Source organism: Alexandromys fortis, unplaced genomic scaffold, assembly GCF_014885135.2.
Source record: "Alexandromys fortis isolate MF-2015 unplaced genomic scaffold, M_Fortis_MF-2015_v1.1 scaffold_52, whole genome shotgun sequence".
NCBI classification, from domain to species: domain Eukaryota; kingdom Metazoa; phylum Chordata; class Mammalia; order Rodentia; family Cricetidae; genus Alexandromys; species Alexandromys fortis.
The window spans coordinates 2794727-2807593 of record NW_026067929.1 but is presented as its reverse complement, the minus strand read 5'-3'; the positions used below and the strand labels follow the sequence as shown (position 1 = coordinate 2807593).

Below are 12867 nucleotides of genomic sequence, written 5' to 3'. Positions count from 1 at the left end.
AATGAAGTCAAGGAATTCCCTCAGACTGAAATTGCACGGCTCCCTTTGCCCACACCATTCCCAGTGGATGACAAGGAAGCCATGGAGTTGCCCCCGTGGCTATGTTCTATGCAAGATGAGATTCTAAACTCCGCAACAGAAGAGAACCAGTCGCTTCTAATGCAGAAATGTAAACATCAGAGCATCGTCTACCTAAATTATTTTTATATTTCACTACCTCTCCTCCTTTAGTGTAAAAGTTACCACACACTCCAAATGGAATAAAATGTACTAAATTAAATGCCTTTAGCAGTACTAAACACCCTCTAAAAGGTAAAGAGAGGGGGGGATATAATGCACAGAAAATGGGGTGTACTAAAATGCCTCCCACAAAGGAAACTTTCCATGAGGTATTATCTACCATAATGATAATGGGCTCCTATCACTCTCTCTGAAAATTCTGTCCTTCATTTCTGATGCATTTTCTAGCAATCGGGCACGGGTTCTAATTGCTAGGACTATTAAACACCCATCACTTTTATTCACCGTGTCTCTCCGAGGCCACGCTGCAGAGCAGCAGTTTATCCACTTCCATCATTTGTCCTCCAGGTGCACCTGTCTTCCCTTCCTGTGAAAAGTGCTGCTTTGCACTGAGATGGCAACAGACGCCCTAATGTATAGCAATACTGCTCTATTAAAAATACTCCTCCTCACAGCAGAAATGCATCTGCATTGTCTCCTGCAGTGTAAGCGGCTGAGCGGCCCAGTCACCTTCGTTACCGCACCCTGCTGCGGACTCCGTGGCTCTCGGTGTTCAGCACAACGCGGCAGCACCCGCGTGAGGGTGAGAACCTGTGCCTAGTTAGGCTCTTCATCTGATAGAGGTGCGGGTCTGGAGACACCTGTTGGCGTGTGCGTATGTAATAGGAAAAAAAAAAAAACTTCTGCTCCTATCTACAGTTATATTTTAACTCAGAATATAAAATGAATATGTAATTGTGACCATCTTAAATATATATAAAGCTAATGACCCTCAAAGTGTATAAGGCAAAAAAAAATGGACTAAAGAGAAAAGTAAATGAGTCTCCTCAGAACAGAAGGCTCAAGGGCCTCCCTCAAGCTACCAACGGAGCAAGCAAACAAGATGAAAGCAAAATCCAGCAAGTGACATAAGCAGCAAACTTAAGTGGGAAGTTTGACTTAATGAAAAGATCAAGGGACGACAGCATTCTTTTCCAGTGCTCGTGGACGTTCAGAGCAACTCCACACTGCGCAGGGAGTGGGGGTCAATGGTAGAGCACGGGCCTCGCTGGTGCGATGCCCTGGATCCAATCACGAGCACACAGAGTCATGATGTATCAGGCAACTTTGGTGAAATATAAAAACTGTGAAGTATTCCTATGGACCCATGTTCTTTGATCATAGTAGAATGCAAATTAGAAATGCATGCAAAAGCACATATGAAGCACATTAAAGCTCACCTCACATGTGCAGGCCAACAATGAAATACCCTTTGATTGAAGAAAAAAACCCTAAACTGAATTGAAAGACTATGGAAGTGGTATATCAGTGGCATGGCAAGCAGTGACAGCGCCAGGGAGGATGACAGAGAAGCCCTAGAGCTGGGGTGGTTTGTTTTGGTGTGGGTTTGGTGTTGCTGGGGGAGGACGATGGAGAAGCCCTAGAGCTGGGGTGGTTTGTTACGGTGTGGATTTGGTGTTGCAGGGAATCACAGTTCCCAGAATCTCTGGAATTCTATGGTTCTTTGCTAGAGCTGAGCCAAAGAGGAATCTGGGAAGCGAAAGTGTATCCATGAATCCTCATCAAATATTTTTGGCTGGAGTACCTGTGGGTGGACAGTGTTTCCCAATGGCTGGTGCTGATCTTTACATTCTTCTCATTGGGAGCTCTTTCTTTGTCTCTAACGGTGGCTCCTGGGTAATTGTTAAAACCTGATTAAAAAATTATTCTCCCTTTGAGAAGCAGTTGCTAGGGAAGAAAACCAACAGCCACTGGGCGTGACCGCGTCACCGTGCAATCCGAGATGCCCACGACCGCAAAATGTTGTCTGTCACACAATCTTTGGCTGAAGATGACTGAGTAAGGGTGGGTCAGGGTTAAGGCACAACTAAAACGGTGAGCCCCGGGGGGCTGGGAAGATGGCTCAGGTGAAGAGCACTGGTTACTCTTCCCTCGGAACTGGGTTCAATTCCCACCACACACGGTGGCTCACAACAATCTGTAACTCGAATTCCAGGGAATCCAGCACCCTCTTCTGGCCTCTGGAGGCACCAGGCTAACAGACATGATATGCAGACATACATGCAGACAACACACACACAGACACACACAAAGCACTTTTTTTTTTACAGAGTATATTACTAGTAAACCCTTTTAGTTGGATTGTTCTCACAGTGCAGTGGTGGGTGGGTGGTATTAACGTGGCTGTTTTCTGTATATGAAGCATTGCTAAAGAGTCGACAATATGACTTTTCAGCCTACAGACATCCAGATCAAGAAAAGTAAAACCAGACACAGGGAATTACTTCCCATCTTTCCTTTGGGCACATGAATGCCCTTTGCTAGAATACACTGGAATCTGAATCTGATGCTGTCAATGCATGGAATTTTCCTGGGGAGGGGCCTGCTATCTTCTTGAAGGAACATACTAAATATGAGCATTCGGGTAGGTCGTCTATTTTAGCAAATAGAGCTGCCAATAATTCCACATTGCCTCTGCTGTGGTTTTGTCATGAGACCTGGCACAAAAATTCCCTTCCTTGATGGTACATACTTGCAGTCCCAACAGTTGGGAGGGATTAGTTTAATTTCAATACATAGTAATCTTGAGGCCAAGATTACTGCCTCAAAATTAATTAATTAATTACAAGTAATTTTAACCAATTGTTCTCACTTCCTTTCCATTGCTATGGTAAAATACCCTGGGCAAAAGCAACTTAGAGGAGAAGGGGTCTGTTTGGCTCAACATGTCAGCTCATCCATCACAGCCATGAGACAGCCGGTCAGATCACGAGCGTTCAAGAGTAGAGTGACAGTGGACACACACGCAATTCTTACTAATTCTCAGCCCTTCTCTAAGAGTGCACAGTCCAGGACCCAAACTCAGGGGATGATGCTGCCCACAGTGGACTAGGTATGCTCAATTACAGTGGTCAAGACAGCCACACACAGACACGCCCACAGGCTAGGCTGAACTGGACGTCCTTCAGGGACATAGTCTTCCCAGGTAATTCTAAATTGGGCAAAGTTGACATTAAAACCAATGGTGAAACAAGAAAGCTTAACCCTCGGTACAGGACGGTCTCAAACAGAACACCCACCAGTGGGATTGTAAACACATGGGAGGTATGTGAAGAAAAACTAGAGTTCACCAGTAAAAGTTGATTTGCTACCAAAAGGAAAATGTGTCTGGGGATCTGCACCTTACAGTGCACATATGTAGATCTGCTTCTCGGCTTCAGATATGGCCCCAAGAACCCCGCCATAAACGAAAATATGGTAAGCTTAAAATGTATTCAGAATATGTAAGCTAGTAAGCAGCTCAGCTCAGCACCGAGGTTCTGAGCCTCAGAGGCTTTCCTTCCTGATAGTCTAACAAAGAATGGGGTTTGCCACTGCTGCCCAGCATTGCAAGAGAGGACTGGGCTGCACGGCTCTAAAGTATGGAACTGTCTGAATCAAATATGCAGGCACAGTGTCTACTGAGCGGATATCGTTTTCACACTATTCCTAATTTGAAAAGTCTTACATTGAAGAATCATTAGACCAGGGACTGGCTGTAAATGCACAATGTATATGTACATACGTGTGATAAAGTGGACAAAAATGGAAGGTTAAAGAAGACAAGTACAATTCCACGTGACGCTTACACTTGGAGGGAGACGGGGAATGAGATGGAGCACACACACAGAAATAAATCACTGGGCAGATGTAGCCCATCCTGGATTAGTGGCTGTTTATTTTCATATGAGTAAGCCAGTAATCCAGATGTAAATCAAGGAGGATTGTGCTCAGGAAGGGAAGATTCATCAAGCTAATCGAATGATTAATCCCACTCTGCACCTACTCCCAATTCCAAAGTGCACAGCGGTTATGTCTGAATCAACTGCTGCCTCTCATGGGGACTGATTACCCGTGAGGCTCATCCTGTGTCTGAGCTAGGTCCACATCCCATCATCCATGCCATCTGTACTCAGCTGACCATATCAGTGAGTTCGTGGTTTCCGTAGCTCTTAATGGTTCTACTAACAGACCAGCGTAAAATTTTCTTTTATTTTATTTTAAATGTTTACAGGAAACTATTATCTTGGGATCTTAAATGCTGCACCTTATTCTTTTAAAATAACACAGGAAACTAAAACACACTGTACACATTAGCATACATGTACCATACATGACAATCAGGTCCCTGGTGCCTTTGAGCCCGATCTTGTAGCTGCGACATCAAACCCTGACAGGAAGGAAGGATAGTGAAGGGTGTAAACAGAAAGCTTCATCATGCTTGTCCACTAACTTCTCTACAAGAGTCTTTGGGAGGCAGAAGCAGGCAAATCTCTGTGAGTTCAAGGCCAGCCTGGTCTACAGGTCTACACTGTTAGGACATTTGTTCCTGTGTCCACCATCCTCACCAGATTCTGGGTCTGGAAAGAAAAACTTAGGGGAATAAATGGGGAGGGAGGTGGAAAAGCACAAAAGGAAATTTTTGTAACATGCCAACGAGGCCGCTCCAAGGCACTTCTCCTCCTGGCCTCCCGTACCTTCTGTGGGCTTCTGTTGTGTCCTTACACAAAGGGGGCATTGATTTAGCACAAGACTAATTTTGTCAAAGGAAACAAACATACAAGGTGACTCACTAATGCTTCTCTCTCTCTCCCAAGTGCACCTGGGATTTGCCAACCAGGTATGTGTGTATATTCCTTAGTCTAATACCGTGTTATCACAGGGTAAACATTCCTTTATTACTCTTGATAATTTTATTTAAAATTGCTCAAAGGTAAGTGCTGAGAAGTATAGAAGATGATAGGAATGTCAAGTTCAGAAGCATTTCTGTGCTGGGGAAGGCTAAACTTTTGTCAAAATGTGACTTGTCATTAAAGTATCCACACTTCCTCTTTAAAAATCAGCTATATGCACATGTATCATATAAATGGAAGCATATCCCTGGCCTTTCACATCCTACTCTACAAATTCCTACCGCCAGCAGCCTTGAAGTTACCCACCCTTTGGGGCATGGCCCCTTATACTATTGATGCTGATGTAAAGCATGCAGACAGTCTCTTTTCTGTCTGTGGGTTTCGGTTGCTGTTCCCCGTTCCAGCAGAGGACTGTGATCTGTGAGTCTACCCCTAAATAAATAACTTTTTATTACATTCAATTCTGAGCTAGTGTGGGATTTCTTTTTTAGCGTCCTTCTTCAACATCCAGCATTTAAAAATTCCAGTATTCATCCTGAAATACGTCCGCGAACACAAGCATTTGACAAGTAGCTCCTCCTGTGGTATAGAAACAGTACTGACAAGGACACATTTGCTTTAGGCATATTTATGTCTTGTCTTGTCCTACCTACTCAGGGGATTTATTCATTTTACTTTACAGAAGTAATGGAGGAACGAACAGACGGTTTAACTGGAAAGGGTTTTCCACTGACACCGAGGACCGGATGCAGGTGGACCAGCAAGGCTTTGCTTTCCACCGGTGGCCACAGGTGGGAAACGCAGCCGTGGGGAGGCTGTTGCCCGCTCAGCGCTGTGTCAGACATAGAGGACAGTGAGTTCCTTCTCCATAGAGCTCACAATGAGTGGAGAGAAAACATTGCCTATAGATAGACCTATCTGAGCTTCCCCGGCAATGTGAGGGTTAAACTGCTTGGTACAATTCACGAGCATTTCAATCATCAGAAGCAAAAATCAATAAAGGTAAGGTGTTCAGCAAGGGCTGGATTCTCCAGGAACTTGAGTGCAAACACACAACAAAGGAAGGAGGGGGAACGAGAGTTAGACAGGCATCCTTGGTTGAGGAGCCCAGAGTGACCAGCTACCCCCAGAAGTAAAGAGTAACTGATGAGATGGGTTCAGTGGTGGACATGAGATACTTGGAGTGTACCATTGGGGATGATGCCAACACAGTGGCAGCCTCAGCAGGTGCTCGGGAAGTATTCAGTGAGATAAGAAAGAGGGCAAGTTAAGTGACTGCCTCAATGCCAACAATCTTTCTAATAGACCAAGATTCTACTAGCTTCTGCCTGAACACCTGCCAAAACCAGTTACAGGTCAAACATATGACTGTCACGAAGACCACCACCCAATGCTGTTAACTGAACAACATCTCAGCTCTGTTGTTATTTTTCAGTAGAGTCCCTGGCTTCAAAATACCAGTAAGAAACCACAGCTCAAAGGAATGGCTCTCACGGTCCATTCCGCTATGCCAGGACATCCTCAGACAACCGGAATGCCATGGGTGGATTCTCGGCGCCATGGGGCAAATCCTAGGAGGAGTTAGTGTACTGAAAATAACTGAGGCCACCAACCCAAGGAATAAGTTATGAGGAAGCATCTCTGTCACCCTTCATCACCAAAAGCGGGGTAGAAGATGCAGCCATTACAGAGTCAGGTCTGAGACTCTTCACAGCAGGAGGGGTTTCTACCAGGGAACTATGAAAGTCAGGGATGGAAATTCCAGACCTGCAATGCTCTCCCATAGCATCGCTTGGGGAAAGCCAAGTGCTCTGGGATCTGACCCCCATCTCTGCACTATATAACTTAGAAGTTCATTTAGCCCTCGGGCACCAGTTTGCTCCTGTGTTGAATAAGTCCTCTCAAGTCAACTACCAGTTGGTCAACAGGACAACAAAAATGCATCTCCATGGGATCTTGTGTTGTCAAACAATCCCCAGCTGCCTGCTGGCCATTTGGATCATCTCCTTCTGAGGCAGGCCCAATTTCATCTGAATGACAAGGGAACCATAATGTGGTAAATAGTCCACCTCAGGTCACAGACATCGGAACACAGAAAGGAAGGAAATCAAAATTCCAAGACAGAGAGATGCTCTTAACCATTTTACATGACTGTCATGCTTTTCCTCATACATCCCAGACATGTACTTTTGTAGCTCAGGCTGGCTTCAAACTTCAAAACGTATCTGAGCATGACCTTGAACTCTGGTCCTCCTGCTTCTGCCTCTTCAGCACTGAGACGGTTAGGTTATACAGCCAAGCGTAGTTCTCCACTGTCATCTTTAAATCCAAAAGGCAATATCCATGGGATGCTTCCACTTTCGATTTGTGCCTGCATAGTTCTTTATATTGCGACCACATTCCTGCACAAAATTAAGAGTTTTTCTTTGGCCGCGGGTAAAATGTAACTGAAATGACTGACTGGCTGGCTGCAAATTACCAACACCTGCAAAGGAATCATCGCGTCGGTGCCTAGAAACGCCTGAAAAGATGGCTCCTTAGTCACCTTTGCTCTGGTGCTTACAAGAAATGCTCCATTCCATGCTTCTAGAATTGTGGAACTACAAAAAGCACACACTGAAACTCCTGTTCTTTAGAGAGGTGGGGCATTTCCATCTGTCCTCCCAGACTCCAGCCCTTGTCATAAGTGAGTGAGCCTTCCACCTGCCACAGGTGCTGAAAGAATGGACCCATCAAGATGTGTTCCCCACACAGATGCTTGTGCCTGTTCGTTCTGAAAGACGGACATGCTTTGCTGTAGGCACATGAAAGACCCTGTCTGATAAATTTTCCTGAAGTGGGGAAAACCTAGGGTTTACTGCTTCTCAAAGCTAGCTCACCACAGCGCGATAAGGTCGGTGGGCCATATGCTCAGCTGCACATGCTACATATGTATAGTTAATAAATGTACATGTTCTTACTTCAGGACATGCTACAAAACCTACTTTATTAAAACATCTGACTGCTTTCAATTTATGGGACTATAACTTTTCCATTCAAATATTGACTACTCCTAATCATAAATGTTAATCAAAACAAACATGGCCAGAGGCACCTGGTACTTTGACAAGCAAAATCTATGTCAATCTTTTCTAACAATGAAGGAAATTTTTTGAGGAAAGCTGGCAGATCTCAGACATAATAAATGAGAAGATTTTGTTCTGAGAGGAGGTTTTCATACATTCAGTAATGAGAGCCAACTCTAAAGCTCAAAGTGACATGATAATCTTTACAACTTAGTTTGCTCTCATTAGTCCTAAGCTTTCTGTTTCAGGGTCGCCCTGACAACCATCCATGAGGCACTTGGTAGGCACTCAGCAAACCAATGCCGAAAAAAAAAACCACAAATCAGCTTTTTATTGAAACTTTCCATAGCAAGCAAAGAAAAAGTGTTTACCGTATCAATAGAAAGTGGAAATACAAACTATCCCATCTCGGGATAGTTACTAGCAAGTGTGACATCAGTCTTGTTTTAGCCTTTTAGATAGAAAACAATCAATTATATAAGGCTGTTAAGTTTCGAGCTAGCATTTGTTTTTCCAAGCTAATGAAAATACAGCAAAGGTCTGTTTAACACTGTGGTCAGTGTGGCAGAATCGTAGACTGAGCGTAGATGAAAATTAAGTGACATAAAATGTTAACAGTATCAGTGAGGATAAAACTGAACCAAGGCTGGGGCTGCCTTTTCCCCCTTCTTATTTATTTCCATTCATACCTCGATACAAGGTTTCTCGTAGCCCAGATTAGACTGGAACTCACAAAGCAGTGAGAATGACCTTGCATTTCCTGATACTCTTCCTTCTGTCTACGGTGCTGGATCCCAGGAAGGTAACACCACGATGATTCTATGTGGCACTACCCACTGAGTACATCCCCAGTCCCCCTTTATCCTTCTGAACGGAAATTCAAAACCAATGTGCATTAAGGCAAAGGCCAATAGCAAAAAGCTGTCTATGCACTTCGGTTCTCCTGCTATGATTGGGTGACCCACATAGACCAGGAGACAGGAGCCGTGTTTAAGAATGCTCCCACCCATTTGTTACTGTAAGAACTCACGAAGGACTAACGGAAATCAAAGCCAGGCAGATGTATGGAAATGAAGGAAACTATCCAAAATTTCAGGCAGTTAAATCTAGATCTGTTTCACTGTTTCAGCTGTTCCAAAGAGTGTGCCAAGGCAGAGAGACGGCAGACCCAAAGCTGCAATGGCGGTCCCATCCCCGAGGTGGACCTCCCAGTGGTCATGGTCTGCTCAATCTGAGACAAGAACGCATCTCTACCTCTGGAAGTGTGGCTCCAACTCAACCCTATTGTATCTGCGCTGTTCCTACCTTAACTGCCTTTGATTATCTGGATGGGTAATTTCCTGTTTGAAAGTGGAGATGCTGGCTATGATTTCACTAAAAGCAAAGTAGAAATAAGTCTTTGTGAAGTTGGGTTTCTCGGAGTCTGTCCTCCTCTGACGTGGTTTTGAAGGACAGTGTCCACATCTCTTGGGCATTTCTCCTTCAGTGAATCCCGGAGACGGAGTCCCTACCTGAAGGTAAACTTGGGACCAGATCCAGGCATTCTCCCTGGAACATGCCTGCAGTTTACACTAAAGATTATATAGTAGGCCTGAAGCCAGCCAGGGACATTGGGAAACAGGATCCATTTCATGTCATATGTGGGCCTTGGCCTGGGTCACAACCAAGATCTGGAAAACCTACTCTGGTTAAAATGTTTTAAATGAATGAAGACAAGCGTGGACACCATTGGCACATTGAGGAAGAGTAACAATGCCCTTTAAGACGGCATGAGATCCTGCCTCTAGCTGAGGGGCTCCTGGCAGCTGATGGCTACTACAAGAAGCAGAGTTGCTTTTCTTTGAGGGGGGGCCACTGCCAGGCTTCCCTGCACTGGTGGCTAACCCCACAGACATGCACATATGGGCAGCATTAAGAACTCAGGGTTATTTCTTAAAAATCATTTGAACAAGGGAGGGAGATAAACTCAGAAGAGGTGGGAGTGTATGGGGGGTGAGATATGATTAAATACATCATATATGTCTAGGGAAGTTTCAAAGACTTTTTAAAAAGACAGCATTCCAACATTTAAATGAAACAAAATAGAGCATAAAAGGAACTCTCGAAAGGCCAATAAGAGAAGCGAGCCTCGAGTCTTTCCCCCGTGAATTTCTCACAGGCCCATTCAGAAGCACCTAATTCAAGGAGGGTTAAGTTGGACCATTCTAGCACGGAAAACAAAGTCGTGTGCCTGGGGAACAAGAACTTCACACATGTTTCCCTAGACTAACGGCACTATAAATAGGCCATCACCTGCTCCTCCCCACTTAGGAAGGAACCAGCCAGGAGGATTTGAATTACAGGTTCAGGAGACCCACAAACAGAAACACGGAGGAAGAACACACAGGTTTCCACACAGGTTTCCGAAGGACAACTGTGGCGTTTTCCTGCAGCCAGCAGCAGCCTGAGAATGAGGGAGGTCTTTCGAGACTCTGGGCCAGCGAGCCCGCCCGTCCCACCCCCAAATCTCTCTTAAATTCTTTTTGGTCTTGTAAGTAGCGACAAGAAACAAATTCCAGTTACCTGGCAGGGCTGGGGGCTGTCCTCCCCCCCCCACACACACACCTAGGCTGCCAGGATCAAAGGGGCTCCCTGCCTTGCCTGCTGCAGGAGAGGACCAGTGACGTCATGGCCTGCCACGTTGGATTTTCTCTCTTTACCTCACTGAACTTAATCAGAAAACAGGACCCACACAGGTGGGTGGGGGGCACTGAAAAGATTAAGCCACGATGGGAACTTTTCTCTCGACTCATAATGTGAACACCATATGGCTCAGGGTGTCTAAAACAAATTGCCAAAGACCTAACAGAGTTTCTGTGCCCTTGAGGCAGCATGAGCTGAATCTGCTAGTCTTGCTCAGGGAGACTGATGAACACAGGCACGGACTTGTACCCCGAGCTCGGGAAATAGCGTTCAGTGGAGACAGCCCCAGATCAACCACTGACCACACAACTCGCGGGGCTATCCAGGCCTCCTACACAATCTGCACACACAAATCATGGGCAGGGGGAAAAGTTTGAACCACACTGAAGAGAAGCGGTAAGAGGAAGTTACCTCCATGGACAGATTTCTTCTCAGGGCTCAAGGGAGTCAGCCCAAGATTCCTGACTGAAAATTATGAACCAGGAAAAAAAAATTGACATCAGCGTTCTGGGCCGCGTTAATGCCCCCCCCCCCCCCCCGCCTCCGTGATGAAAAGACGCTTTAAGCATCTTCAGGGAAGCATGAGCCAGTTCTCTGGAAAGGAAAAAGCAGCTAGGGACCCTCCAAATTTTAGCTCACTTGTAGTCTCTGGGGATGAACCATGGGCATCTGTTCAACACTCCATCACTTTCTCTCTGCAGGGCTAAGCACGGGCAGACTCAAAAACAAAAAAGGACATTATCTGGTTTTCATTTTCGCTGCCGTGAACCGCTTTCCTAAGGCAGCTTATTTTAAGAGTTAAATAATGCCCAGACCCAACTCGAAGAGAGCAGGGGCCGTTCCACGGACCGGGATGGGAGGCAGCAGACGCGCCAAGAAAGCCTGAGGACCGCCTCTGCTGCGGGCAGCGACGCCCGGAGAACGCGCAGAGTTGGCCACCGGGCGCGGAGATGCTGAACCCACGCGCCCTGCCCCATTCACCTGGAGCACGCCCTGGCAACTTTATTTTGGGCAAAGCCTTCCAAGGAAACTTTTCCTCTGCCCACAGCCCTCGCCCGAGCCACGCCGGCCTCCGGCAGGACGCCGCGGGTGAACAGCAGCCCGGGGCGGGACACGGTCACCAACGAGGTCCCCGCGGAGCCACAGGGAGGCCACTCACCAGCCCGAGCGCGAAGAAGACGGCTAGCAGGGCGAGGCAGGCGCCCATGACGATGAGCAGCAGGAAGACGATGAGCGGGTGCTGCTGGCTCATGCAGTAGTAGGACTCATAGAGCCAGTCCCGGGACCGCTGCAGCCCCTCGCCGCCGCCCGCCGCTGCCGCCGCCGCGGCCTCGGCGCGGTCCCGCAGGTAGCGGCGCCGCCGCATCGCCTCCTGCCACATCGGGGCGGCTAGCTGAGCGCACGCCCTGCGCGCCCGGCCCGGGCAGCGCCGCTCTGCGGTCGCCTACCGCCCGCCGCCCCCGCTCCGCCGCGACCCGCCGGCTGCCCGCCCGCCCGCCCGGAGCTGTGCGCAGGGGCCTCAGGAGCGGGCGGAGCTCGGAGCCCCGGACTGGGCGCGCTGACGCGCGGGCGGGGGCCGGGGGCGGCCTCAGGGCAGCTCCCGGGCGCCGCCGCTGCCGCCGCCGCCACCGCGCGCGAGGGCGGGAGCCACCCGGCCCCTCGGCCCGCCTCGCCCCACCCCGCGCGCGGCGCACGGGCCTCCGCGCAGGGGCGGCGCCGGCCCGCGCCCACCACCAGCCCCCCCGACGGCCAGGCCCCGAGCTCTGAGGAAAGCTGAGCACGGCGGCGTCCTTCTCCCCTCAACCCCGTCACAGGCCACACAGTGGGGAGCCCCCTCCTCTCCCTTTTTGGACCTCAGTCCGGCAGAGTGGGGCTCCAGCCCTGCTCTCCACTATAGCAGAGCACAGCCTGGGGCTACCCTCGACCTCCTCGGGGCTTCCAGAGTCCCCACTGCCTCTCCATGATCTCACAGGGCAGCAAGGAAGGACGCTGCCACGCACCAATAGAGAGGGGTCTCGAATGCCTGACCACCCCCCTTCTTTAGTGCCTCTACTTAGCAGGCTGTGGCTTCAAGTTTTCTCTTTCTCTGCGGTACCTTGCAAAGCAGGGGTTAGGTCCCTGCAGGGACTTGTGGGGGTCCTCTTGAAAGAACATCCCCCAAGAACTCACTCACACCGTAAAGACCCTTGAGGTCCTCAGGTAGGTGG

General features: G+C 48.0%; 1 protein-coding gene across 2 annotated transcripts in view; it reads right to left on the bottom strand.

Moving 5' to 3' along the window:
• Adcy2 (adenylate cyclase 2) overlaps nucleotides 1-12132 on the bottom strand; it is a 332154-nt gene extending 320022 nt beyond the window's left edge. For both annotated transcript variants that reach the window (XR_007592202.1, XM_050144723.1), the window contains exon 1: nucleotides 11820-12132. Coding sequence is in view for 1 of the 2 variants with exons in the window: in XM_050144723.1 (XP_050000680.1) it covers nucleotides 11820-12041 (222 nt within the window). In the remaining variant the exon portion in view is untranslated. The remainder of the gene's footprint in view (nucleotides 1-11819) is intronic.
• Nucleotides 12133-12867: the final 735 nt, after the last annotated feature.